Source organism: Orycteropus afer, unplaced genomic scaffold (assembly GCF_000298275.1).
Source record: "Orycteropus afer afer isolate SDZICR_OR568_19922 unplaced genomic scaffold, OryAfe1.0 scaffold00610, whole genome shotgun sequence".
NCBI classification, from domain to species: Eukaryota; Metazoa; Chordata; class Mammalia; order Tubulidentata; family Orycteropodidae; genus Orycteropus; species Orycteropus afer.
The window spans coordinates 474,533-502,392 of record NW_006922197.1 but is presented as its reverse complement, the minus strand read 5'-3'; the positions used below and the strand labels follow the sequence as shown (position 1 = coordinate 502,392).

The window sequence follows — 27,860 nt, the reverse complement described above, 5'->3', positions numbered from 1 at the left end:
CACTTGCGACCCAAGGCCAGCTATTCCCCAGAAAGCAAACAGGTAGTGTCTCTCTCTTACACTCTGGTCACCCCCATGCTCAACCCCCTCATCTACAGCCTGAGGAACAAGGAGGTGAAGGCTGCCCTGGGCCGTGTGTGCTGCACACGACCATGGTCTGGACATGAGTGATCTCTTTGGGACCACTTTTCAGAGTTAGGCATTGTAGATGTCTGTTACTGCTGCCTAGAATCCGTGAACCACTGTTGGCATGCAGCACTCTGATTTCCTTCTGGAGACCCACAGTCCCCCCTCTTTCAATCTGTGTGGTCAAGATGGTACTGATTTCATCTTTATGCACAACACAATGCCCGTGACCAGACCTTCACTCCCTGATCTCAATTAGTCAGTATGGATGGACCAATGAACCTATTTTGGGTCAGTTAGATTGTATAAGTCAGCTATTGCCACAAGATTCTGTGTAATAAGTGATCCGAACATTTGGTCTCACATCACACCATTGATTCTCATGAATATGAAGACAGCTGAGGGTGAGGTCTCTCAGGATGGGCTCTGTGGGTGGCTCTTCTGATCTTAGATGAAGTTCCTCATGCAAGTGAATGCTGCTGGGTGTTGAATTGTGTCCCCAAAAAAGGTGTGTTGAGCTCCTTCACCTGTGAATGTGACCTTGTTTGGGGAAATAGAGTCTTTCTTAGGAGATATTATCAGTTAAGTCATATAGAGTAGGGTGGGTCCTAGCCTTAGTCCCCTCTGAGTGGGTCTTATGAAGGGGAAGAATGGACACAAGAACAGTCATGCACAGGGGAACAGAGACATCATGTGAAGTTACATCCACAAGCCACGGAGCTCCAAGGATTGCTGGCAAACACTAGAAAGTAGGAGGGAGGCATGAGACAGTTCCTTCTTCAATCTCTCAGAGTGGGTTGACACAAGCAATACCCTGATTTGGAATCCTAGCTGCAGAGCAGAAAATAATTCTTATTCTTGAAAGCCACTCATCGTGGGGTATTTTGTTATGGCGGCCCCAGGAGACTAAGGCAGGTATTGACTGTTGGAGACTGGGATCAGCGAGAGGGGAGTCTGCGCCACTTGTGTCTCAGCCTTTTCCTGGGACCGAGGAGATGACCTGGACGTGCTTTCTCATTGTGACAGCTGAGGGGCAAAAGAGCAAGCCAATTACAAAACAAAGTTTAAGGTTATGGGCATCTCACACCAAGTAACATCCCATTGGCCAATGCAAGTCTAAATCTAAAGCTGAGGGACAGGGAAATACACTCTGTCTCTTTGTGGGTGAAATGATGAAGCTATGATGAATCCATATGCATTTAGGAAAAGTGAAAAATTTGGAAAACTAACAGAATCTACTATAGACAGGCAGAACTCAGGAGTTTTGTTCAACCTTCTGGTTGTCCATGGACTTGCAGCTGTGGAGATGTAAGCCTATAGATACCAGCAGCTACTTGGCCTATTAAGGAGGGCTCTTGCTTGATAATTGAGTCAGAGCAAAGAAAATCAGAAGCAAGAGAGGGAGGGAGATGAAATCCTGCTGACTTCGTTGAGTTTCTGGATCCAGCCGTCCCTGGAGTCCATTCTACGCTTGGGAATTCCTCTTCTGTGAACCCATAAATTTGCTTTTCACTTAAGCCAATTAGGGTGGGTTTTCTATTCCTTTCAGTGAACTGAATGAAGGTCTCTGGGTGGCACAATCGATGTGCAGTTGACCATCACCCCAATGGTACCACAGGACAAAGGGATGGCATTATGCTTCCATAAAGATTGCAACCACAAAAACCCTGTAGACTAGCTCTACTCTGTACCACATGGGATCACCATGAGTCCGAATCAATTTGACAGCAACAGGTTTGTTTCTGTTTTCAATGATTTGCTTTCATCTCTAATATCTAGCCCTGTGAACGTGTTAATTTAGTTCATCTATCAAATTAGTTTGGGAGCTCTGTTAGCATAGTGCCTAAGGCACTTGACTGCTAATCAGAAGGCTGGAGGTTCAAACCCACCAGCCACTCCTCAGAAGGAAGATGGGGCAATCTACTTCCGTAGTGATACTGCCTCAGAAACCCAAGGAGGGGTCGCTATGAGTCGGGTCCAACTCGAGGGCACATAACAACAACAACCAAACATCAAATTCATTAAGAGTATTTTGAACTTTGGTAAATGTAGCAGAAGAGAAGCATCTTCAGACTTGAGGGAGCTTCTTTTCTAGAAGACAGACCTGGATTTGAATTGTCACTCTTTATTCTAGTTTTTCACGGGTTGTCACAAATACTTGTTACTTTTGTGACTTAGGAAGATATTACTAAGTTTTTCAAAGTGTGGAAACATCAATGACCCGGGTTCTCAGTTCTCCCTAATAAACGTGGACATGTTAGTTCCCTTTTCATGATATTTGTAGAGTATCATTTATTCCTTCTGATTTAGCAAAATGTTCAAAGCAAGAAAATGTGAAAATATCAACACACTGTTTCTAAGTTCTTCCGAGGAAAACTCGGGGTTTCATGATATTTCTAGGGTCTTCTTTACTATTTTATTTTAAACCCCAAAAGATGGGGGGAAGCCTCTAATTTTATTACATCTTTCACATTGACATACTGAGTACTTTAGGGAGTAACCTCTGCTGGAAGGAATTATGAATACTGGACGAGCAGGCTTTGGGTACCATGCTAAGGAGTTTGAGTTGTATCTGTGAGGCTGTAGGGAAATTTTAAGATAGTCTCCTCAGAACACAGCACTGTGACCTTCATCACTGTGTGTGGATTATTTCTTGATCTGTACGTTGTGAAAATAATCTTAAGTGATGTTCTGGAGATTCTGCTCAAGGGCCATCTCCCCTGGGAAGCATTTCTGAGCCACCTGCCTGTACTAGGAGGGCTTGGCATTGGGAGGAAACAAATCGGTGCATGTTTCTCTGACTTATGGGTGGCTTGGAGTCAGACGTTTCCTGCCCTGCCTCCTCTAAAGCCTCTTCACAGCATCAGAAGAAAAAAGTTTTCCCTTTCATCTCTTCTCCAAGTCCACAGAGACCAGGGGACGTCTCTGAGGTCCAGAGATGCAGATTAAGCTTGTCTCCCTTCCTTGCTCACTGCAAGGACAATCAGCTCCACAGCTCAGCAGCTGTGAGGAGCTGTGAGGAGAAGCAAAGGGTGGTGGGTGCCATGCTCAGGAGCAAGGACAGTTCCTTCCAAGCTGGACTGAAAGGCAGTTCTTCCATTCCTTGGCATTGCCATCTCTGGGCAGAAGTAAAATCCACCTGGGCATGCAAGGTGCCTCCAGGTGCAGCACCAGCAAAGAATACTTTGTACCTATTGGCCATCAACCACGAGGTGAGGAGACCAAATGCTGTTCTTTGGCAGTGAATATGGGGAACAATGCAAAGAAAGTGTCTTCTATAGAACCCCCAGATACCATGCACTGACTCTCAACACTTTAGATGTAATTCACTGATTTAACCTTCTGAAAGCCTGATGAAGTGGTCGTTGTGGTGGATGGGCGACGTTGAGTTGATGCTGGCTCATAGAGACCCCATGTTACAGAGTAGAACTGCCCCATAGGGTTTCCCATGCCGTAATGTTTACAGGAGGAGATCACTGGGTCTTTGTCCCTCAGAGCCACTGGGTGGATTCTAGAAGCCAACCTTTTGATTAGCATCCAAGCAGTTAACCAGTGCTCCTCCAGGGCTCCTGACGAAGTAGTTGCTATATACTTTATATGATATATCAATACCTGAGGCTGAGGGTGTTCAAGCAACTTCCTGAAGACTATACAATTAGGCAGGAGAGACAGTACTTCCTGTTCATGTGAGTCTGACTTCCAAGCCCTTGCTTTTCACCACTCTGCTCTCCTATCCCTCAGAGGTCTGGCATGTAGTAGCTACTACTCAGTGAAATCATTCATTCTAATTCCTCCTACAGTCCAAATAGGCAAGGAAAACTGCTTTAGGAAACTTATCTAGAGGCACAATCGTGGCATGTAGTAGTTGTTGAGCTCCACGAAGCCAGAACTCTGGCTTATTTTTGTCCATATCCCCACTTCTCTTAACACACTGCTTTCATTGCACAAGGCTGTTACTTTATAAATGTTTATGGAATGAAGGAGAAGTAAAACCTTCTACCAACCAAGAGCCTGCATTCTCATGAGAGCAATTCTGGGTTTCATTCAGGACCTCAGGGTTCAAACCCTGTGCTGTATAACTCCTGAACCTGAGCCTGAACCTGTAACTACCACATTGTGCTGCCCTTCTTTCCACAGAAGAGAAATTATGTATTTCCCGGTAGGGATGGTTATTCCTATATTTGAATAACATAAAACTGACATTGGAAGAGATTAAGTGGCTTCGCCAAGGTAACAGAACTTGAATTCATGGCCCAATGTTCTTTGGGTAAGGACCAGTTCTTATTCACCACCATCTTTCCTTTATACTCAGAACAGTTGTTCACAAAAAATTCATGGCTGATACATGTTTTGAGATGGTATTTTCTTTACATATTCTAGTTCTAACCTTCAGGTTTTCACCGGCCCAGTTTTTGGAAGTAGATCATAAGATCCTTGCAACAAAAAACTTTAGGGTGTTGATGGGACATGTTCAGGGTGCCCTATGGATTCTTTGGTGGGTTATCCAAGACTAGATGGAATATTTGAAGTCATCATCCAGGAAGAGTGACTCAGAAAGGATTCGCGGAGGAGGTGAGTATTTAGCAGACATGGGAGGAGAATGAAGATGCAAGGCAGACCCAGGAAGGAAGGAGAGAAAGGGAGAAGGAAGCTCAGAGTGGGAGGGGTGGGGAGGATGGCCGATGAGCTCTTCCCCAGAACAAAGGAGAGCTTCACCAACCAGCAGGAAACCTGGCCTATTGAAGGTCGCTTTCTAAATAGTGAACACAGATCCTCCAAGGTCAGCTGTGTGAGGACAAAGTTCTTTGGACAAGCCAAGTATCCATGGTTTTACCTGTTCCTCTCCCTGCTGGCATCTTTAGGCTCCATGACATACTCCCTGACTGAGACTGGATGTTCGTTAGGCTTTAAAGATGCAAGTAGTCAGGTGGGCTGGGGTATAAAATAGCTGGCAGAGGAAGTCTTTGTCTCCTCAGCTACTGTGCAAGTAGGGCTTGCATAAGGTAACCTTACAGTCCACCTAACTGGGCTCACATGGCCAGATGGAGACTGGCAGAAGGTAGTCCACTCCCCTTTTCAGTCTCTCACCCATGCCACAGTGTGGGGTTCCTATTACCACCTCCTACACAGCCTTCTTGAGTTTTGGAGGGAACCCTAAGTAAAGGATCCTCATTTGTTCTTGTGTGCTGTCTTCTTCTTGTAGGTAATAAGAGCTGACTTCCATGTGCTCACGAGTGGTCAGGCTCTGCTCAGAAGGACATGATGTTTAGGGAGCAACCCACACCAGTAATCAATGCCCCTTTCAAATGACATCCTGATGTCTAAAAATAGGGTACAACCTGTGAGAACTACACAGATGTGGTGTGTTGTCTTACAGCCAGAAGTCAAGGAGGCGGGGGCTCTTGTTTAAGACTGCAGAGAAATACACTAATTTGAAACAGAGCCTCAGAAAGATACAGGGAGTATCCCAAAGTCACATCATTGGGAGAGAGTGTGGCTGGACCTGGGGCTGATGTTTGACTTCAGAGTCTACGCAGAGGAAAGATGACTGAGTTCAGACCAGGAATTATTTTTTTTTATTGGAGTCCAAGTTCTATTTGAGTTCACTCTGAGCCTTGTTTCCTCCCCATAGTTACCTCTTCTCTGTGTCCTTCCCTCCATGTACTCCTGCCCCCTGAATTGTCTCCCTGTGCATACACAGCCCTTCTATTCTCCCATGATTGATCTCTCCAAGGAATATATCTACCTAATGTAAATGTTCAGTTCGTATGACTGTCTTTTGTTTGGCTGGAAGCCACAAGTGTGGGTTCAATTCCAGACCTGAAGGGCAGCTAGGGGCCATAGTCTCAGTGGTTCCATCAGGCTCTATCCAACCACCAAACTCGGTCCTTTTTTTTTTTAATGATGATTTTGAGCTTTATTCCACATTGTTCTCCCACTCTATCCAGGATCTCCTACAGAGATCTCCCTCTGAGTAGTTGACAGTGATAGCCAGGTGCCATATAGTTCTTCTGGTCTCATAGTCCTATAGGCTGAGGATTGCATGGTGTACCAGTCACTTGGACTAATTATTTCCATGAATCTTTGCTTTTCTTCATTATTCTTTGCTCTGGACGAGGAGAGACCCATCGTTGCATCTAGATGGCCGCTTGCAAGCTTTTAAGATCTCAGTCACTACTCATTTGACATGTTCTTGAGATAACTGAATAAAGCAGTATAAAAACTTCCTAGCATAGTGCCTGGAAAATTGAAAGATTAATAAATCCTCTGATCATTGCTGCCATGTTGGTTGTGGCAAAAGAGTGAAAGAAATTTGAATTCCTGAGATCTTACGTAAACTTGTCTTCAGGTGCTGTCGAGTTGATGTTGACTCATAGTGACCCATGTGACAGAGTCGAACCATCCTATAGGCTTTTCTAGACTGTGGTTTACTGAAGCAGTTGGCCAAGTTTTTCTCTAATGTAGGCACTGGGTGGGTTTGAACTACCAGTCTTTTGGTTAGTAGCCAAGCATTGCATCACCAGGGCTCCTCTTATGTAGACTCGTCCTTGGCTATTTCTGCATGCCATGTCTGTCTGCTCTTCTCACTCACTAAGTCTCCTCATTATCTGTGAGAACTCCATTTCCTTCTCATCACAGGACACTTACACTTGAATCCTCTCTGCTCACAATGCTGTTCCCCTCACCACTTTGCATTTCCGGACCCATCTCATGCTCCAGGTTTCCATTCAAATATCACCCTTCACAGGGTCAACTTCTTTCATGGCCAGAACCAATGGGGCCAGCCACTCCCTCTGCCATCTACACTATCTGGGATTATGTCTGAATTTCATTTTTGTTCAATAAAGCCCATTTCCTCCTGTAGACATGAACTTATAGAATAGACACCTTCCTATCAAGGGCCCAGCAATTTATTCTCCATCACCTGGAGTTCTAGGTTCATCCTCATAAGGATACTGTGAAGAATGAATAAGATGATGTGGGGAAGTTCTTAGCACTGGGGCTGGCACACAGTAAGTTCTCAATAAGTGTTGGGAAACACACTCACAGGATTCAGTGCTTGTTATGTAAATCCAAAATGCTTATCACATCCTTTCTGTATCCATATTACACATAAGATGAAGCCCAAATTCAGTCATGGCATTCAAGTATGACAACACTACACAGCCTACACATTGATGCATTTATTGTTGTCAGTTCGTAATCATTGTACCAGGAATTGAGCTAGGACGTGAGGGTTACTAGGTGGATCAGTCCCATTTCATGATCTCTGTGATGGGTTAGGGTAGGAGAGGAGATCCTGAGTGGGGAACTGGTAATTACCACAATCCATACAAGGGATTGGAGTCTTGGGTGGTGGCGTAAACTGAAGCATTCAACTGCTAACCAAACAGTTGGTGGTTCAAACTCACCCAGAGGTAGCTCAGAAGAAAAGCCTGGTGACTTGCTGTCAAAAGGTCATGACCTTGAAAACCCTTTAAATTAGTTCTACTTTGACACACCTGGGGCCACTGAGAGGTATGATTGGCCTGGTAAGGAAGGAAAGAAGGGAGGGAGGAAGGAGAGAAAGAGAGAGTCCTACTCCCTCTTCTTACAGGTAGGAATATTGAGAATCAAGGAGGATTAATGATTCCACAAGTCAGAGCAAGTAGGAGAGGTGACAGCGGCATTTAAATCCAGGTTGGCTCGCTTCAGAGCCTGTCAACAGAGCACCATCACAGAGCCACGTATATGACCTGCAGTCTCCCATTGGTACAAACCATTAACACACCCGCCTCCTAATTGAAAGCTTTGCAGTCAAACCCACCCAGAAGCACCTCAGAAGGAAGGTCTGGTGATCTGATCCCAAAGGGTCACAGCATTGAGAACACTGTGGGGCACAGCTCGGCTCCGACACACTGGGGCTACCATAAGTGGTAATCGACTTGACAGCAACCGGTTTAATTAGGCACCTGTGCAACCAGAATGTCAACAGATTGTCTTTGTCTCTCCTTAGATGGAAAGGTCCCTGGAGTTGGCCAACATGAGCAGAGTCCGAGAGTTTGTCCTGCTGGGTTTGTCCACCAGGCCAGATGTAAGGGAAGCCCTGTTTGCCATCTTCCTGATGCTCTACCTACTGACCCTCTTGGAGAACACTCTCATCATCTACCTCATCTGCAGCCACAGTGAGCTCCACAAGCCCATGTACTTCTTCCTGGGCAACCTGAGCTGCCTGGAGATGTGCTACGTGTCGGTGACCATGCCCAGCCTGCTCGTGGGGCTGTGGGCTGGACCCTACCATATTCCCTTCACAGCCTGCATGACACAGCTCTTCTTCTTTGTCTCTCTCATCTGTACTGAGTGCACCCTGCTGGCCTCCATGGCCTATGACCGCTATGTGGCCATCTGCCAGCCACTCCACTACCCACTGCTCATGCGGCCCCAGGTCTGCCTGGCTTTGGCCTTGGCCTCTTGGCTTGGTGGTTTTCTGGTCTCAGTGGTTAAGACCACATGCATCGCCAGCCTCTCCTACTGTGGCCCCAATGCCCTCAACCAATTTTTCTGTGATGTCTCCCCTCTGCTCAACCTGTCCTGCACCCACGTGGCCCTGACAGAGCTGGTGGACTTCATCTCTGCCATCATCATCTTCTGTGGGACACTGCTCATATCTTTGGCCTCCTATTCAGCCATTGGGGTGGCTGTATTCCACATGCCCTCAGCCACAGTCCGCCGTAAAGCTTTCTCCACCTGCGCCTCCCACCTGGTCGTGGTGGGCATCTTCTACTCAGCTGCCCTCTTCATCTACTGCCGCCCCAGCCGTATCAAGTCCATGGACCTCAACAAGGTGCTGTCAGTCATCTACACGGTGGTCACGCCCATATGTAACCCTATCATCTACTGTCTACGGAACAAAGAGGTCCATGCAGTGCTGAGAAGATCCATCCACCTGCCTTGATCCTGGTCTTGGAAAGCTGGGTCTCTCAGCCCCTGATGAATAGTCTTTTGTAGTCCCACAATAACCTTGCAAGGCAAATGAAAAACCAGAGAAAAACATTTGCCACCTAATATACAACGAAGGGACCCTGCTTGCACAACTCTTGACAATTATTGGGAAGGTTGGCCATTTCATCCCACTCAGAGGTGCCTGAGAAGACAGGCTTGGTGATCTGCTTCCAAAAGATCACAGTGTTGAAAACCCTACAGAGCAAGTTCTACTCTCCACACATGATGTCACCATGAGTCACAATGAACTTGATGGCAACTAACAACTATACTGATGAGCTGACACTAGTGGGCCACACAAGAAAATATGAGAAAGCAAACCATAAAAGCATTGTAAGTGGCTTATAAACTACATGAAAAGATGCTGAAATTTACTAATAAGCCAAGAAATGCAAATTTAACAACCACATCATTTATATTTCTAAAATACTGATGGATATTTACCAAATATATCTATATGTTCCCACAAGGACAGATATATATGTACAAGGATGCTTATTGTATCACTTTTTTGTAATTGAAAAAAAAAAAACCAGAAACAACTTCAATGTCCATTGATAATGGATTGATTGAGCATGTCACATTCATTCTGAGATAAACATAGAGCTATTAAAGAAAAAGAAATATATTTGCATGTTTTGACATAAAAATATGGCTGAGACATAAAGAGAATAAATTAAAAAAAAAACTATGGAATTATTTTGTTTTATTTTTGTGTTAAAATTTAATTTTGATAAAATTTCAAATTCATGGAAAAGTTTCAAGGGTAGATTGAATTTTTGTTTACCCTTGACTTGAAGTAACACACATTATTTATACTTTATCTCATTTGGTATGTCACTCTCTCTTTTCCTCTTTCTCCCCTGTCTGTCAGTTTGTCATACTGTGGTGGCTCATGCGTTACTGTGGTGCGGGAAGCTATGCCATAGGAATTTCAAATACCAGCAGGGTTACCTATGACAGACAGGTTTCAGCAGAGCTCCCAGACTGAGACAGACTACAATCACGGGCATCATGGTCGACTTCTGAGATACTTGGCCACTGAAAATTTAATGAATAGCAGCAGGACATTGTCTGATATAGTGTCAGAAAATGAGCCCCTCAGGCTGGAAGGAATTCAAAATAGTACTGGACAAGAGCTGCTTCCTCAGAGCAGGGTCAACCTTAATGATGTGGAGAGGGCAAAACTTTTGGGACCTTCTTTTGCTGATGTTGCATGACTCAAAATGAGAAGAAATAACTGCAAACATTCATTAATAATCAGAATGTGGAATGCATGAAATATGAATCTAGAAAAAGTGAAACATGTAAAAAATGAAATGAAACACATAAAGATCAATATCCTAGACATTAGTGGGCTGAAATGGACTGGTTTTGGCCATTTTGATCCAGACAATCATATGGTCTACTCTGCCAGGAATGATTAATTGTACAGGAATGATATTGGATTCATCATCAAAAAGAACATTTCAAGATCCATCCTGAAATACAGTTCTGTCAGTGATGCCATAATATCCATACTCCTACAAGGAAGACAGGAGCTCTAGTGGCACTGAGGTAAAGGCATTGGGCTGCTAATTAAAAGGTTGGTGGTTCAAACCCACCACTCAATCCATGGGAGAAAGATGAGACAGTCTGCTTCCACTAAGACTTACAGCCTTGGAAACCCCATGGGGGTCACTATGAATCAGAATTAACTCAATGGCCATGGGTTTAGTTTGACAAGGAAGACTAGTTAATAACACTGTTGTTGTTGTTATGTGCCATTGAGTCAAACCCAACTCGTAGCGACCCCTCCTTGGGTTTCTGAGGCAGTATCACTACGGAAGTAGGATTGCCGAACCTTCCTTCGGAGGAATGGCTGGTGGGTTTGAACTGCCAGCCATCTGGTTAGCAGGCAAGTGTCTTAGCCACTATGCTACCAGAGCTCCCAGTTAATAACACTAGTATTCAAAATTATGTGCCAACCACTAATGCCAAAGGTGAAGAAATTGAAGATTTTTACCAACTTCTGCAGTCTGGAATTGATCAAGCATGTAACCAAGGTGCATCGATAATTACTGGTGATTGAGATGCAAAAGTTGTAAATAAAGAAGAAGGATTAGCAGTTGGAAAACATGGCCGTGGTGATCTAAACAGCACTAGAGATCACATGATAGAATTTTGACTTTTTCATTACAAATACCTTCCTTAAACAATAAAAACAGTGACTATACACATGGAACTCACTGGATGGAATATACAGGAATCAAATAGACTACATCTGTTGAAAGAGATGACGGAGAAACTCAATATCATCAGTCGGAACAAGACCAGGAGCTGACTGTGTAACAAACCATCAATTGTTCATATGCAAGTTCAAGTTCAAGCTCCAGGAAATTAAAACAAGTCCACAAAAGCAAAATAATAATTATATGTATGTATGTATGTATGTACGTATGTATGTATATGAACCTGAGTATTTCCTACTTGAATTTAGAGACTATCTCAAGAACAGATTTGATCATTCTGATGTGGGTAAGGGGAAGGATGTATGGAAAGAGTCTGTGACCACCATGATAACATTAGGAAAACAGAGGACACCAAATTGTACACATAGGAGATAGAGGACAGATGCTAATACCAACCAATGTGTCCACAATACTGCATTACCATTAACACCAAACAGATAAACGCATAAACATCTGAGAGGATCAGATGGGGGTCAGCGAACAGGAGTATACACGAGACCAAGGATAGATCCAGCTGAGGCTCATCTTGCACAGACACCAGTGATACAAATACTTGCAATCCTTACAGAAACAACAGAAGACAGACACAGAGTAATCCCTCACAGACACCCAGACACTTTGGGAGAGAGATCCAATGGATCTACTGTCTTGGGACCATAGTACTGGGGGACACCAGACTCAACTGGCACAACAAAATACATAAAAGCTTTGTTCCTCATCCTACAATGGTGAGTAGTAACAGGGATCTTAAAAGCTTTCAAGCAGCCATCTAAGATGCACTTAATAATCTCCTATCATAGGAAGCAAAGAAGAATGAAAAAAAAAAAAAAGCCAAGAGCATTTGGAAGCAATCACCCCTAGGACACAATGGCCCTCGAGACCAGAAGAACTAGATGGTGCCCGGCTACCAATGCCAACTACTCAGGAAAGGATCAAATCTGGAGATCCTGGATAGAATGGGAGGGAAAACATGGAACAAAATCCAAAAACTCAATAATGACCAGAATTATTGGTCAGATGGAGTCTGGTGAGACCCCCCAATACTATGGTCCTGGGATACATTCTGGGCCTGGAATAAAACTCACTCCCAGGGGCTGGCTCTCATCCAATAGTTAACAAGGTGTACACAGACTTCTCGACCCAGGATGATGCATCCACATACTCTATGGAGATGCATCCCTGGGAGCAATCGACCACAGGGCACCAGAGGGGCAACATTCACACGAGGAAATTTAGGACACACAGGAGTGCATAACTATGAGGGGCACGGGGAGGAAGGGGGTTACTGGACAGGGAGGGGAGGAGACTGGGTTAGGGTTGGGGATGGTAAATGGGGAGTGAAACTAAATGTACACGTGATGTTTAATGTAAAACTCTGCTCTGTAAACTTACACCTAAAGAGCAATAAAAGAAAAAAAATTAAGAAAAAAAAAGAATAGATTTGATGCATTGAACACTAATGAAAACCAGACAAATTGTGGAATGACATCAAGAACATTGTGCATAAAGAAACCAAAAGGTTATTACAAAGAGAGGAGAGAAAGAAAACACCAAAATGGGTGTCAGAAGAGACTCTTAAACTTGTTCTTGAACAAGAATAGCCAAAGTGAATGGAAGGAATGATGAAGAAAAAGAGCTGAGCAGAAGATTTAAGAGGGTACCTCAAGAAGACAAAGTAAAGTATTATAATGAAACGTGCAAAGACCTGGAACCAAAAGGAAGAGCATGTTCAGCATTTCTCAAGCTAAAAGAACTGATGAAAAATGTCGAGCTTCAAGTTGCCATATTGAAGGATTCTATGGGCAAAATATTGAATGATGCAGGAAGCATCAAAAGAATACTCAAAGTCACTGTATTAAAAAGAATTCATTTTATGAGTTAGCATATGATCAAGAACCTTTGGTATCGAAGGAAGAAGTCCAAGCTTCACTGAAGGCATTGACCAAAAAAACCAAGGCTCCAGGAATTGATGGAACACCCATTGAGATGTTTCTACAAATGGATGCAGTGCTGGAAGTGTTCACTTGTTTCTGCCAAGAAATGTGGAACTGACTGGAACATGCCAAACTGACTGGAAGAGAGCCACATTCATGCCCATTCCAAAGAAAGGTGATCCAACAGAATGCAGAGATTATCGAACAACATCATTAGTATCACATGCAAGTAAAATTTTGCTGAAGAGAATTAAAAAACTGATGTAACAGGACATTGACAGAGAACTGCCAGGAATTCAAGGCAGGTTTAGACGAGGACACGGAACTAGTGATATCATGGCTGATATCAGATGGATCTTGGCTGAAAGTGGAGAATACCAGAAAGACACTTACCTGTGTTTTATCAACTATGCAAAGACCTTCAACCTTGAGGATCATAATAAATTATGGATAACATTGTAAAGAATGGGAATTCCAGAACACTTTATTGTTCTCATGAGGAACCTGTGCATAGACCAAGAGGCAGTCATTCTAACACAGAGGGACTACTGCATGGTTCAAAATCAGGAAAGGTGTGTGTCAGGGTTGTATCCTTTCACCATACTTACTTATTCTGTATGCTGAGCATACAATCTGAAAAGCTGGAATAAGTGAAGAAGAACATGACATTAGGATTGGAGGAAGATTAACCACCTGTGATGTGCAGATGACACAACCTTGCTGGCTGAAAGCAAAGAGGACATGAGGCACTTACTGATGAATATCAGAGACTCCAGCCTTTGGTATGGATCACACCATCTCAACACAAAGAAAACAAAACTCCTCACGACTGGACCAATAAGCAACATCATGATAAACAGAGAAAATACTGAGGTTGCAAGGATTTCATTTCACTTGGATCCTCAATCGATGTCCATGGTAGCAGCAGGGAAGAAATCCAGTGACATATTGCAGTGGGAAAATCTACTGCAAATAATCTCTTTAAAGTGTTAGAATGCAAAGTTGTCACTTTGAAGACTAAGGTGAGCCTGACCCAAGTCATGGTATTTTCATTCACCTCACATGCTTGCAAAACTGGATAATGAATAAGGAAGTCCAATGAAGAACTGATACCTTTGAATTACGATGGTAGTGAGGAATATGAAATATGCCATGGACTACCAGAAGAATGAACAAATCTGTCATAGAAAATGTGCAGCCAGAATATGCCTTAGAAGTGAGCATGGTGAAACTTCATCTGACATACTTTGGTCATGTCATTAGAAGGAAACAGTCCCTGCAGAAGGACATCATCCTTAGTGAAGTAGAGGGTCAGCAAAAAAGAGGAGGGCCCTCCATGGGATGGACTGGCCCGGTGCCTGCAGCGATGGGCTCAAACATGGCAACTATTGTGATGATGCTGCAGGACCTGATGTGTAGTGTGCTGTACACAGGGTCACTGTGAGTCTGAACCCCTGGACAGCACCTAACAACAACCAAAGCGGCCTGGGGGCAGAGCCATTCATTGCTTCTGGTGTGACCCACTGCTTCTAGGTGTGTCAGGGACAGAGCTAGAAATGTGTGTGGGTGCACATATACGTGTGTATACTTATCTATGTTTGTATGTGCACACAGACATATACACATGTACATATACATCTATATACACAAACATATGGAAACATCCATTTATAACTAAGCTATCTGACCATATTAAAATCATGACTCATTTATTATCAGTTCCTATCAAATACCACAAGCTATAATCTAATCATCCACCTTTCAATTTTTGTAACTCCTTTCACATTTTCAGCTCATAAAATGGAAATTTGTATGATATGTGTGTGTGTGTGTGTGTACACACTTGCATATAAAACCACAATTTTAAACTTTTTTTAAAAAACTGTGAGGACTGATTTGGAATCACTTTCTGAGTCATTTTCTCAAGCCCCAGTGCAGTTTAGGGAAAGTTTTCATTTCAATCTTTCCTCTAAATCCACAGAGACCGGGGGAGCCCTCTGAGGTCCATCGTCGGGTTAAATGTAGCTGGTCTTTCTGCTTGCGGCTGACAGTACACACCAAGCTCCCCTCGCAGCTCAGAGAACACAGAGGCGGAGAAATGAGGAGAGCTGAGTGATGCTTCATTGCCTCAGAACGAAAGACAACTTTTTGGAAAGGTTTCTGAACTGGCTTGAGGTCCTTGAGCTCCCTGGGCATGTCTTCGTGTCACTGGTATCTTCACCTCTGTGCAGGGGCCAAGTCCTTTGGTCCACAGTCTCCAAAAGGAAAAGCAGGACGTGTCTCACTTTAGCTGCGAGTAAGAGGCCAAGTTCACAAGATTTGGAGAAGGAATGAGAGGAGACCAGAGAAGGTCCCACTCATAGAAGTCCCTACAGGGTGCTAGGCACTGCCTAAGTACCAGAGACGTGACTGGATTTAATCCCTGTGACAACTATAAAGTCAGGGTTACTGTCTCCATCCTGGTGATGAAGATACGAGCCTCAGAATGTCAGAGCACTGACTAAAGTCACAAGATTGTCAGTGGCAGCAAACAGGCTAGAACCGTTTGTTCCTGACTCCAAGGCCTGCTCTTTGCCTGATGGCAGGATATTTCATAAGCATTCATAAAACCAACTTACTGGTTTGAGTCAAGACTACCAGTAAAAATGAAATGTAACAGAACATGAAAGAAAACACCAAAGTACCTCACATAAAGTAAAGGTCAGTGCTCTTTTGTTAAACTTCTGTATCACTTGTTTTTGTGCTGTTTGTGCACGTATGTGTGTCATGGTGCCTGGGTCACAATGTAATATGTATTTCTTATTGTGGGCCATGGTAAAAACCCTTGAAGCCCACTGCACTATATACGATATGGTGTTGCTACTGTTCCGTCAATTACAGCTCCTGGCAGGCCTACAGGACAGAGCAGAACTTCCCCCACGGACTCCCCAGGCTGAGATCTTTACTGGAGCAGGCGGTCAATGCTTTCCTTTTAAGGAGCAGCTGGTGGGACCACCAGCCTTTGAATTACCAAGCAGGCGCTAAACCACGATGCCACATCTAAATTGCGTGGTACATATTACACAGGCAAGAAATAGAAACTATAACCATGCCTCATTTTTATTTCTTAAGGAAATGTTGTTACCATCTGAAGTAATAAATTCAAGCTTGCAGAGGTTAAGAATCGCAGTCCTGGTCACACAGATAGCCAGCTGATGATCATAAACTTCTCTGGGGAAGAAACCAAGTCAATCATAAACATATCCTCAGACTAACGGTGGGACCGAGACCTGACAAATGTTTGTGGGATGGGCCGAGATCTGTGAGTCATTCCCAAGCAGTATAATCCTGTGGTCAAAACACCTTTTTAGATGCACGTATCAGTTCTTCAGCAGATTGGCCAGGGGCATTCCAGGACCACTTGAGGTTTTCAGAGAGGCAAGATAACATGGAGATGTGATGAAGAAGTTAAGTCAGGAAGACAGGTAGTTAGGAAGTGAAAGAGGGGAGAAGCATTCCCAGGGATAAAGTGGGCACAGAAGGAAGGAATATCAGCAAAGGAGAGGAAGTCCACGGGAACGGACATTGGCAGAATTCGCTATTTTCCATAAAGGTTTGAGTTGCTGCCCAGCCCTTGATCCGCACCAAGGACAGCTCCAATGACCGTGTGGCCCTGTCCAGAACTAAGAGTTTCCACCCCAAATAGTTGTATGTGAAACATTGTACATATGCTATTTTATTTAATCCTTAAAACAGCCATCTGAGTCAAGGTAAGCCGAAGATCCCCCATTGTAATCTCCTTGGAAACTGTGGCTCACAGAGTTGAAGGGACTTGCTCAAAGACACAGGAAAAATATCTTAGAGTCGAGACTGGGGTCTGACTTTGCCAGACTCTGAGATGTGGTTTTTCACTGAGGAGGGTGACTTGGGTTGTTTATAACATTTCCTACACTGGGATCTGACTTTGCCAGGCTCTGAGATGTGCTTTCGCACTGAGAAGGGTGACTTGGGTTGTTTATAACGTTTCCTACTCTGGGGTCTGACTGCCAGGCTCTGAGATGTGCTTTTGCACTGAGAAGGGTGACTTGGGTTGTTTATAACATTTCCTACTCTGGGGTCTGACTGCCAGACTCTGAGATGTGCTTTCGCACTGAGAAGGGTGACAGGTTGTTTATAACGTTTCCTACTCAATTCACACACGATGTTGGGTAGGTGGCTCCATCTCTTTGAACCTCACTGTTTGTCTGAAATATGGGAGGCCAAGAATGTTCACTGAACCAATGTGCTGTGGGCATAAAGTGAGATATTTTGCCAAAACACCAAGATGAAAGTTTCTACCAAAAATGTGTATGCCTTCTTTGGCTAAACTGTTTCCATATAATTATAAAATAACACTAACAATAGCAACAACCAATAATAATAAGCACGTATTTGTGTTACTTTTCAACATTTTTTCTATCTCTTGCTTGAAAGGGACTATATTTTTGGTCTTGTCTATTCTTGCATAAACTGGCAGACTTAGGGAGCAATATCATTTTCCCTCAATTTGGACTAATCAAGGATTAAACCTGTTGGAGGGGGAAGTTTTATATTAGCTAATGAGGGAGAAGGAGCTGTGGTGGTGTAGTGCCTAAGGCACTTGACTGCTAACCAGAAGGCTGGCCGTTCAAACCCACCAGCCACTCCTTGGAAGGAAGATGGGGCAATCTATTCCATAGTGATACTGCCTCAGAAAGCCAAGGTGGGGTTGCTATGAGTCGGGTCCGGCTCCACAACACATAACAATAACAACAGTATTTCTTGTGAAAGCTCTGGTGGTGTAGTGTCTAAGGCACTTGACTGCTAACCAGAAGGCTGATGGTTCAAAACCACCAGCCACTCCTCAGAAGGAAGGCTGGGCATCTACTTCCCTAGTGATACTGCCTCGGCAACCCAAGGAGGGGTGGCTATGAGTTGGGTGAGACTCAATGGCACATAACAACAACAACAACAATGAGGGAGGGGACCTTAAGACACGACAGAAAGAACATAGTGTTTGTAGTCAAAGAGATCTTCGCGCCCATACTCGAGGCGTGATTTGGGCCATGGTTTGAAAGCAAGGGACACATACATATAAGTTGAACACTTATATTCTTGACTGGAGGCAGCAGTCAAGAAATTAAACAACACATGACATTGGGCAGATCTGCTGCAAAAGACCTCTTTACAGTGTTAAAAAAATGTCACTTTGAGGACTAAGGTGTCCTGACCCACACCCACAAAAGCTGGAAAATGAATGAAGGCAGATCAAAAGAGAATTTGAATGCACTTGAATTACGGTGTTGGTGAAGAATATTGAATATGCCAGGGACTGCTGGAAGAATGAACAGATGTGTCTCGGTAGAACTACAGCCGGAATGCCCCTTAGACTCTAGGAGGGTGAGACTTCACGGCACATACGCTGGACACATTAGAGGAGGAACCTGTCCCTGGAGAAGGACATCATGCTAAAGTGGAGGCTGGGTGGGAAAGAGGAAGACCTTCAATGAGACGGATTGACACAGCGGCTGAAACGAGGGGTCAAACTTAGCCATAGCTGTGAGGCTGGAGCAGGCTCGCACGGCAGTGCTGCTGCAGACAGGGTCGCCACCTAACAGCCACCGTCTACACAGAAACGCAAGAATGGGCTGGCGACGCTCCTGCAAAGTGGGCACAAACAACTTAGGATATTCGTTACCTCTGGGGAAAAGAATAAGGGTATTGGAAGTCAGGAGTGAGACGTTATCTTTATCTTTATTTTGAAATGAACCCACAGTGCACTTGGCTTTTTTAGTGTATAGTTATATACATTTCAACATATGCAGAAGATAGTTTTGAAACGTCTTTTAGATAAATACTGAGTGGATAGAGTAGAACTTAAAACACAGGTGTGTTGTTGTTGTTAGGTGCTGACAATCAGTTCTGACTCCTAGTGACGCCACGTACGACCGAATGGAACACTGTCTGGTCTTGTGTCAGCCACACAATCATTGCTTTGTGTGAGCCCATTGCGGCAGCCACTGTGTCGCTCTATCTCATGGAAGGTCTTCCTCTTTTTCACTGGCCCTTGACTTCACCGAGTGTGATGTCCTCGCTCCTGCTAACGTCTCCACACAGGGCATGAACTCAGCAAGGCCGTGAGCCCTGTGCTCACCAGCCACGTTAAGAAGAACATAACTGTCACCATCAAAGTCCCCGTAAGTCCCTCTTGTTTCCTCTCCTCCTGTCTCTCTGAGAAGGAACCCCATCTTGAATTTTAGGCCCACCGTTCTCCTACTTTCTGTGATCACATGCTTTTGTGTCCCTAAACAACACGCTTAAATTCTTTGCTGTTGCACAGCTAGAGCTTCACGTATAGAATTATATTGTCTGCATACCTCTCAAACTTTTTCTCAGTATCACCCATTTTCTATTGATTCATTAACGCTGTTAGGTGTGGTCCCAGTTCATTCATTTATCTACAGCACAGTACTGCATTGCGTAAAGAGACCACAATCGGTTGATTAATTGCACTGTGGATGGACACTTGGGACTTGTGCAGTCCTCGTTTCTGTGCTGGTCAAACAAGCCTGCTGTGAACCTTACCCTGAATATCTGCCTGGACATGGAATGTGTGGGTCGCGGTCATGTCCTCAAATTCACCAGATAACCACAGTGCTTCCTCAAGTGATCATGCCACTTCACACTCCCAGGAGTGGATTAATGGTTTCACAGCTACAAACCTTGCTAGTTTTATTATTTTCAGAGGTTTAGCTTTGTGCTAAAAGGAGCCTTAGCAGCATAACAGTTTAGCACTCAGCTGCCAACTGAGAGGTTGGTGGTTTGAACCCACCTATCAGCTATGGGAGCTCTGGTGGCCTAGTGCCTAAGGCATTTGACTGCTAACTGGAAGGCTGGTGGTTCAAAGCCACCAGCCACTCCTCAGAAGGAAGGTTGGGCAATCTACTTCCATAGTGATGCTGCCTCAGAAATTCAAGGAGGGGTCGCTATGAGTCGGTTCCAACTCCACGACACATAACAACAACAACAACAACATCAGCTCTCTGAAAGCTCTGGTGGCGCAGTGTCTAACTAGAAGACTGCTAACTAGAGGGTTGGTAGTTCAAATCCACCAGCTGCTCCACAGAAGGAAGATGGGACAATCTGCTTCCACAAAGGTTTACCACCTTAGGAACCCAATGGGGGTGGCTATGAGTCAGAATTGACTGGATGGCAGTGGGTTTGGTTTGGCAGTGGGGACCCGCTCCATGGGAGAAAGACCTGGTGATGGGATCCCATAAAGATTACAGCCTAGGAAATGCTGTGGGGCACTTCTAGTCCATCATGTGGGGTCGCCATGAACCGAAATCGACTCCCCGGCACCCAGCAGCAACAACAGATTTGTGCTGATTCCGTGGACGTGGAACTATCTCTAACCTTGGTTTCAATTCCCTTGGTAGCTGATGAGATAAGCATGCATTCCTGGTTTTAGCTCTGAATAGTTATTCTTTATTGAGGTATCTGCTCTGGCCTTTTGTCCATTTCTTTAATGTAAAAAACATTTACATCTTGATTGATTGTTGGATTTCTTTGTAGAACCTACATAGGAATATTTTGTCACTTATAAGTATTACAAATATATTTTCCCAGCTTGCAACTTTTCTTTTGATTTTATATGGTGATCATAATTCTTTTTTTATCTTTATACATTCCTGGAGTGGATTTACCAATATTTTGTGTGTGTGGTAAATATATGTGCAACAAAACAATTCTCATTAACATTCTTCACATAGACAATCAGTGATACTTATTATATTTATCATGTTGAACCATTACCCTTATTCCTTTCCAAATTTTTCTATCACCCTTAATAGAGACTCAGTGTCCCCTAAACAATGACTCTCCACTTTCCCCCTTTGCCTCAGCACCCCTGGTACCCACTAGTAGACCCTGGTCCCCACACTTGCCTATTTCAGATATCTCATGTAAGTGGGAATGATTTTCCTGTGGACAGGCTTAAAATTCTTTTCCCTCATTGGTTTTGTTTTCTGTAATCCCAAGATATCCTTTGATTGTTTTATAATCTTTTAGATGTTTGCACTTCACAGTTATGTTTTCAGTTCACCTGAAATTGATTTTCTCGTGCATATGGTGTAATTAGGGGTTCAGTTTATTGTTTTTCTTTTTTCTCTTTTGGTAACTAATATTCCATTCATCACATATTGATCACTCCATATCATCTCTACTGATCTGTGATACAAATGATGTCCCAAATCAAATCCACATGTTTGTCATGTGTTTCCAAAAAAAAAAAACAAAAACAAACTCACTGCCATCGAGTCAATTCCAACTCATAGCGACCCCCATTAGGTTTCTTAGGTGGTAAATCTTTACAGAAGTAGATGGCCTTCCTTCCATGCAGTGGCTGGTGGGTTTGAACAGCCAACCTTCTGCTCAGTAGGCAAATGCCTTAGGTACTATGCCACCAGAGCTCCTTGTGGGTGTGTTTAGGGGCTCTCTATTTCATTATTCTGAAAGTTAATTTTCAATGGGAAAGTTTAACTTGAAGACGAGAATACTCTGAGGAAGGTGAGATGGTGTGGGGCTGTAGGAAGCCAATTTTTCTCAATATATAGATTAAAAAACCCACAAAATAAACTCACTGCCATTGAGTCAGATCCAACTCATAGCAACCCCTCCTTGGGTTTCTGAGGCAGTATCTCTATGGAAGTAGATTGCCCAACCTGCCTTCCGAGGAGTGGCTGGTGGCTTTGAACCACCAGCCTTCTGGGTAGCAGTCAAATGCCTTAGGCACTATGCCACCAGAGCTCCCAAATATATAGATTAGAAGAAACCTAATTTTCCTCCCCCTCTCCTTTCTCTGTCCATCAGCTACACTGGGTTTTCTTTCCCATGAAGGTGCCAAGCTCCTTCCTGACTCAAGATTTTGGCACTTACTTTTCTTCTGTGCCAGACATATTCTTCCACCAGTTCAGTGTATGGCTTACCCTTTCTCAGCACTCAAGAGTAAACTTAAATATCACCTCCCTCCTCACAGTGCCATTCTCCAATGGTCCATTCCAAAATAGCCTCCTCTAGGTGTTGCCAGAAAGAGCTCTGGAGGTGTGGTGATTAAGAAGTTTGTCTGTTAACCAAAAGGTCAGTGTTCCAACCCACCAGCTGCTCTCTCTACAGAAGAAAGATGAGGCAGTCAGCTTCTGTAAAGATTTACAGCCCCGGAAACACTATGGGGTTGCTATGAGTTGGAATCGACTCAATGGCAGTGAGTTTGGTTTTGGTTTAAGACATTGCCAGCAGTCCCTGGGTAGTGTAAATGGTTAAGATCTTGGCTATTAAGCAAAATGTTGGCAGTTCAAACCCCCAGAAGCACTTCAGAAGAGAGCCCTGGGGGTTTGCTTCCAAAAGGTCACAGTCATGAAAACTCTATAGAGCAGTTCTACTCTGAAACACATGAGTGCCATGAATTGAAATGGATTCAACAGCAACTGTTGGTTGATTGGTTGGTTGGTTGGTTGGATGGTTAGTTGGTTAGTTGGTTGGTTGGTAGACATTGCTAACTCCATCCATCCTGTTTTGCTTTCTCCTTAGCACTTAGTCTCTAAAATTCTCTCATTTCTATATTTTCTCTTTTCTATAAGTCAGAGATAGGCCAAAATAGTCTACTGTCCACATCTCAGTTGCCTAATATAAACAAATTTGATTCCTGATATTAATACCACAAAGGAAAAACCCTACTTCCCTACTTTTCCTACAGCATGGAGCAGCGGACAAATCTCCAATAGACAGGTACCACTAGCTTTAAGAGTCAGACAGAATTTCAGTTTCCAAACTGTGTGTCCTTGGACAAATCACTTAACCGTTCTGACCCTGTTGTCTGGGTATGAGTCCCTGGATGGTGCCACCATCCACGTCCTTGGCTGCTAATTGAGAGGTTGGAGATTTGAGTCCACCCAAAACTAACAGAAATAACCATTGTTCCTTGTTTTACATAGGACCTTCTCATCTACTGTCATGTTTAATATTCGTAGGGAGTAAGGAGCCTGGGTGGTGCAACTGTTAAGCACTCAGCTGCTAACCAAAAGGCCAGCAGTTCAAACCCACCAATAGCTCCATGGGAGAAAGACCTGGTGATCTGCCCCGTAAACATCACAGCCTAGGAATCCCTATGGTGCGGTTGTACTTAGGGCCGCTATGCATTGAAACTGACTTGGTGGTACAAATGACTCGGTGAAACAACAAGGAACATCATGTTGGTAGATTTCATTTCTATTTTACAGATTAAATCAGTCAGGTTCACAAAGGTCAGATGACTTGCATGAGATCACAGACTTCGTGAATGTATGTGTTAAGACTTCTGTTCACAATTTTCCTGTTGTCCAATGGCTCCCCGACTGGTCCACCCAATGAAAATCCATGTGTAGCACTTACATTGGCTCCTGGGAAAGATACACATTATCCCTCTTCACCGCTGTATGTTACCACTATTTCTGCATGGACCAAGTCTCTACAAACCTATTTCTTTTTTCACTTAGATGGAGAGGTCTCTGGAGTCAGACAACATGACCAGAGTCCAGGAGTTCATCCTGCTGGGTTTATCCACGGGGGTTGGCTTACGAGACGCCCTGTTTGCCGTCTTCCTGACCCTCTACCTGCTGACCCTCCTGGAGAACACTCTCATCATCTACCTCATCTGCATCCGTAGTGAGCTCCACAAGCCCATGTATTTCTTCCTGGGCAACCTCAGCTGCCTGGAGATGTGCTATATGTCAGTGACCATGCCCAGCCTGCTCCTGGGGCTGTGGACAGGGCCTTCGCATGTGCCCTTCACAGCCTGCACATTTCAGCTATTTTTATTTGTATCCCTTATCGGTACCAAGTGCACTCTCCTAGCTTCCATGGCCTATGACCGCTACGTGGCCATCTGCCGCCCACTCCACTACCCGCTACTCATGCAGCCCCATGTCTGCCTGAGCTTGGCCATGACTTCATGGCTTGGTGGTCTTATTTTCTCTGTGATTAAGACAACATGCATCACAAGCCTCTTCTATTGTGGCCCCAATGTCCTCAACCACTTCTTCTGTGATGTCTCCCCTCTGCTCAGCCTGTCTTGCACCCACATGGCCCTGACAGAGCTGGTGGACTTCATCTCCACCGTCATCATCTTCTGTGGGTCATTACTAGTTGCCTTGGTTTCCTATCTGGCCATTGGTAAGACTGTGCTCCGTATGCCCTCAGCCACTGCCCGCTGCAAAGCCCTCTCCACCTGTGCCTCCCACCTGGTGGTAATGGGCATCTTCTACTCAGTGGTCCTCTTCATGTACTCCCGACCCAGCCGCATCAAATCCACAGACCTCAACAAATTGCTGTCAGTCATCTACACGGTGGTCACGCCCATGTGCAGTCCAATTATCTACTGCCTGCGGAACAAGGAGGTCCACACAGCATTAAGGAAGACTCTGCATCTACACTGAGTCCTTCCAGAGAGAACTGGGCATTAGCCTGCTCCCAATTTGAAAACTTATCACCAACAGCACACACACGACACACTCGACATCACTAGTTGTTGTTGTTGTTGTGTGCTGCTCAGTCAGTTTTTACTCGTAGAGAACACATGTGACGGCATGTAACTGCAGGGTTTTTAAGGCTCTTACCCTTATGAAAGCAGACCTTCAGTTCTTTCTCCTGCACAGCCACTGTGTAGGTTCAAATCACCAACCTTTCAGTTAGCAGCTGAGTGTTCAACTGTCATACAACCAGGCTTCTTTTCAGTCATTCAAAAAAAAAAAAAAAAAAACACTGGCATTGAGTTGATTCTGACTCGTAGTGACTTCATTGAGTTTCCAAGGCTGTAAATCTTTATGGAAGCAGACTGCCTCATCTTTCTTCTGCGAACCACTGACATTTTGGTTAGCATCCAAATGCCTTAACCACTACACCACCAGAGCTCCTTTCACTAGGCATTCGGGAGATGCAAGTCAAAACTACAATGAAGTATCACTTCACCCCTATTAGAGTAGCAATGATCAAAAACCAAAAAGACAGAAACCACAGGTGGTGGTGAAGTTGTGGAGAAACAAAAACCCTCATTCATTGTTGGTGGAAATGTAAGTGGCATGGTTACTGTGCAAAATAGTTTTGTGGTTCCTCGAAAAATTAATCATGGAACTATGACCCAGCAATCCCAATCCTTGGTGGAAACCTGGGAGAAGTGAAGGCAGGGACACAGACAGAAACTGTACACCAATGTTCCTTGCAGCCCTTTCACAGTAGCCAAAAGGTGGAAACCACAGAAATGTCCGTGAACAGATGGTGGAGAAGCATGACGTGCTCTCTATACACAGTTCAATGCTACTCATCCACAAAGAGGAGTGAAGTCCTGGTGTGTGCCACCACACAGGAGAACCTGGAAGACATTGTGCTGAGTGAAATAAGTCAGTCATGAAAGGACTGATATTGTGTGATCTCATTTATATGAAATGAACAAAGATTATTAGTGGTTACCAGGGGTGGAGGGAAGGGGCAAGGGGAGTCTTTGCTTAGGGCAGCATTGAGTTTATGTTCATGGTGATGGAATAATTGGGAAAAGGAGGGTGAGAACAAGTGCCCAGCACAAAGAATGTAAACAATGCCATTGGATTATTCATGTAGAGACCACTGAGAAGGCACACATTTGTGTATGCATATGAGTCGGCACATAACAACAAACAACAACAACATTTATACCACAATCAAAACAAACAAATAAAAAAAACCATACTCAAGTTTTAAAAGCAGATAGAAATATGGAGGAAAATATTTGCAGTGTAATTTATAAACTCACCAAACCAAACTCACTGCCATGGACTTGATTCCAACTCATGGCGACCCCGTTAGGTTTCCAAGGCTGTAAATCTGTATGCAAGCCGATTGCTCCATCTTTCTCCCACGGAGAGGCTGGTGGATTCGAACCATCCACCTTTTGGTTTTCAGCCAAATGCCTTTACCACTACACCACCAGTGTAATTTATAAAGGCTTTCTGGTGGTGTAGTGCCTAAGGCACTAACCAGAAGGTGGTGGTTCAAACCCACCAGCCACTCTACAGAAGGAAGACTGGGCAATCTACTTCCATAAAGATTTACTGCCTCAGAAACCCAAAGGGGGTCGCTATGAGTCAGAATCAAGTCAATGGCAGTGAGTTTTTCTAAAATAATGAATAATCAAAAGAGAAAAACAAAAGGAAAATGGTCATGACCAGGAAGGCTACTGAAGAAATATGACTGACTGATAGCCTGCAAGAAGGTATTCAAGAAATATTTTGAAAAAATTTTCAAAGAGATAATTCAAGAAATGCAAGTTTAAATAGAAGACAGCAATTTCTCCTTTGAAAAATCTTATATGCATATAATACAGCATTCATAATAAGTATCCATATTTGTATTTATTATGTAAATGTATGTGCAAGAATATTCCAAAATTGTGAATTTTTGAATAAACATTATTGTATTTTAAATTATTGGGAATACCTTAAAGTCCAATGATAGATGATTATTTAAATATTTTATAGCCATACTGAGAAATAACATGCAGCCATTAAAAGGACTAAATTAGATGTGCAGATACTGCTGTGGGGAGACAGCCTGTGTATACTGCTGAGCGAAAAATTTTAAAATCAGTATATAAGAATGTCAGAGTTTCTGTAAAATGATAGCAATAATACTAATAATTGTTGTAATTGCTTATGTTAATATATATCTAGACAGGAATCAAACATACTATGTATCAAGTAGCTATTAGTGGTTCCTTTTAGGCATAGGACTACATGGGATTCACATTTTCTCTTTTATGTATTTGAATATTTTGTAATAAACTGTGCTACTTTTTTAATTGGAATAATAAATATAAAATGGAAATTTAAAGGATGACCTTCTGTGGAGTGATTTGCTATCACACTGGTGGATTTTTAAATTTTGTTTTAAGTACTCATAGCTCACGATGGCAATGTCTCAAGGAAAACAAGCATATGGTGGTGTGTTTGTGAGAATTTGAACTGGTGCATCTTAGGAGGCAATTTCGTTAATAAACACAAAAACCCTTGATAGTTTGAATGACCCTGAGCCCATCAATCCCACTGTGAGAATTCATCCTAAAGGGGGAAAAAAAAAAAAAAAAGTTCATAGCAACATCATTCACAATAGCCACAAACTTGGAAACAACCCAAATACGCATCAACTGACAAATGGATGAACATAATGTGGTATATCCATCCAGTGGAATATTATTCAACTGCAAAAAGGAATGAAGTGCTGATACATACTGCAACATGAATGGACCTTGAAAACATTGCATTACACGAGAGAAGCCAGGCACAAAAGGCCGTTTGTTGTGTGATGTCATTTATATCAGATGTCCAGAATAGGCACATCCAGAGAGACATAAAAGCAGATTAGCAGTTGCGTTGGGCTGCTGAGAAGTGACTACTAATGGGTATGGAGTCTTCTTTTGGAGATGATGAAAATGTTCTGGAATTTGGTAGCAGTCATGGTTGCACATCTTTATGAATGTACTAAAAACCACCAAACTGTATATATTCTCACTCACTGCCATTGAGTC

The 27,860-nt window shown here is 43.5% G+C and overlaps 2 protein-coding genes across 2 annotated transcripts in view; one reads left to right on the top strand and one right to left on the bottom strand.

Annotated features, from left to right (window-relative positions):
• The window catches only part of LOC103210421, a 606,668-nt gene that overhangs the window by 474,480 nt on the left and 104,328 nt on the right, over positions 1-27,860 (bottom strand).
• Positions 8,123-9,061, top strand: LOC103210426 (olfactory receptor 5-like). The gene has a single exon (XM_007956346.1). The coding sequence runs from the start codon at positions 8,123-8,125 to the stop codon at positions 9,059-9,061; it is 939 nt and encodes a 312-aa protein (XP_007954537.1).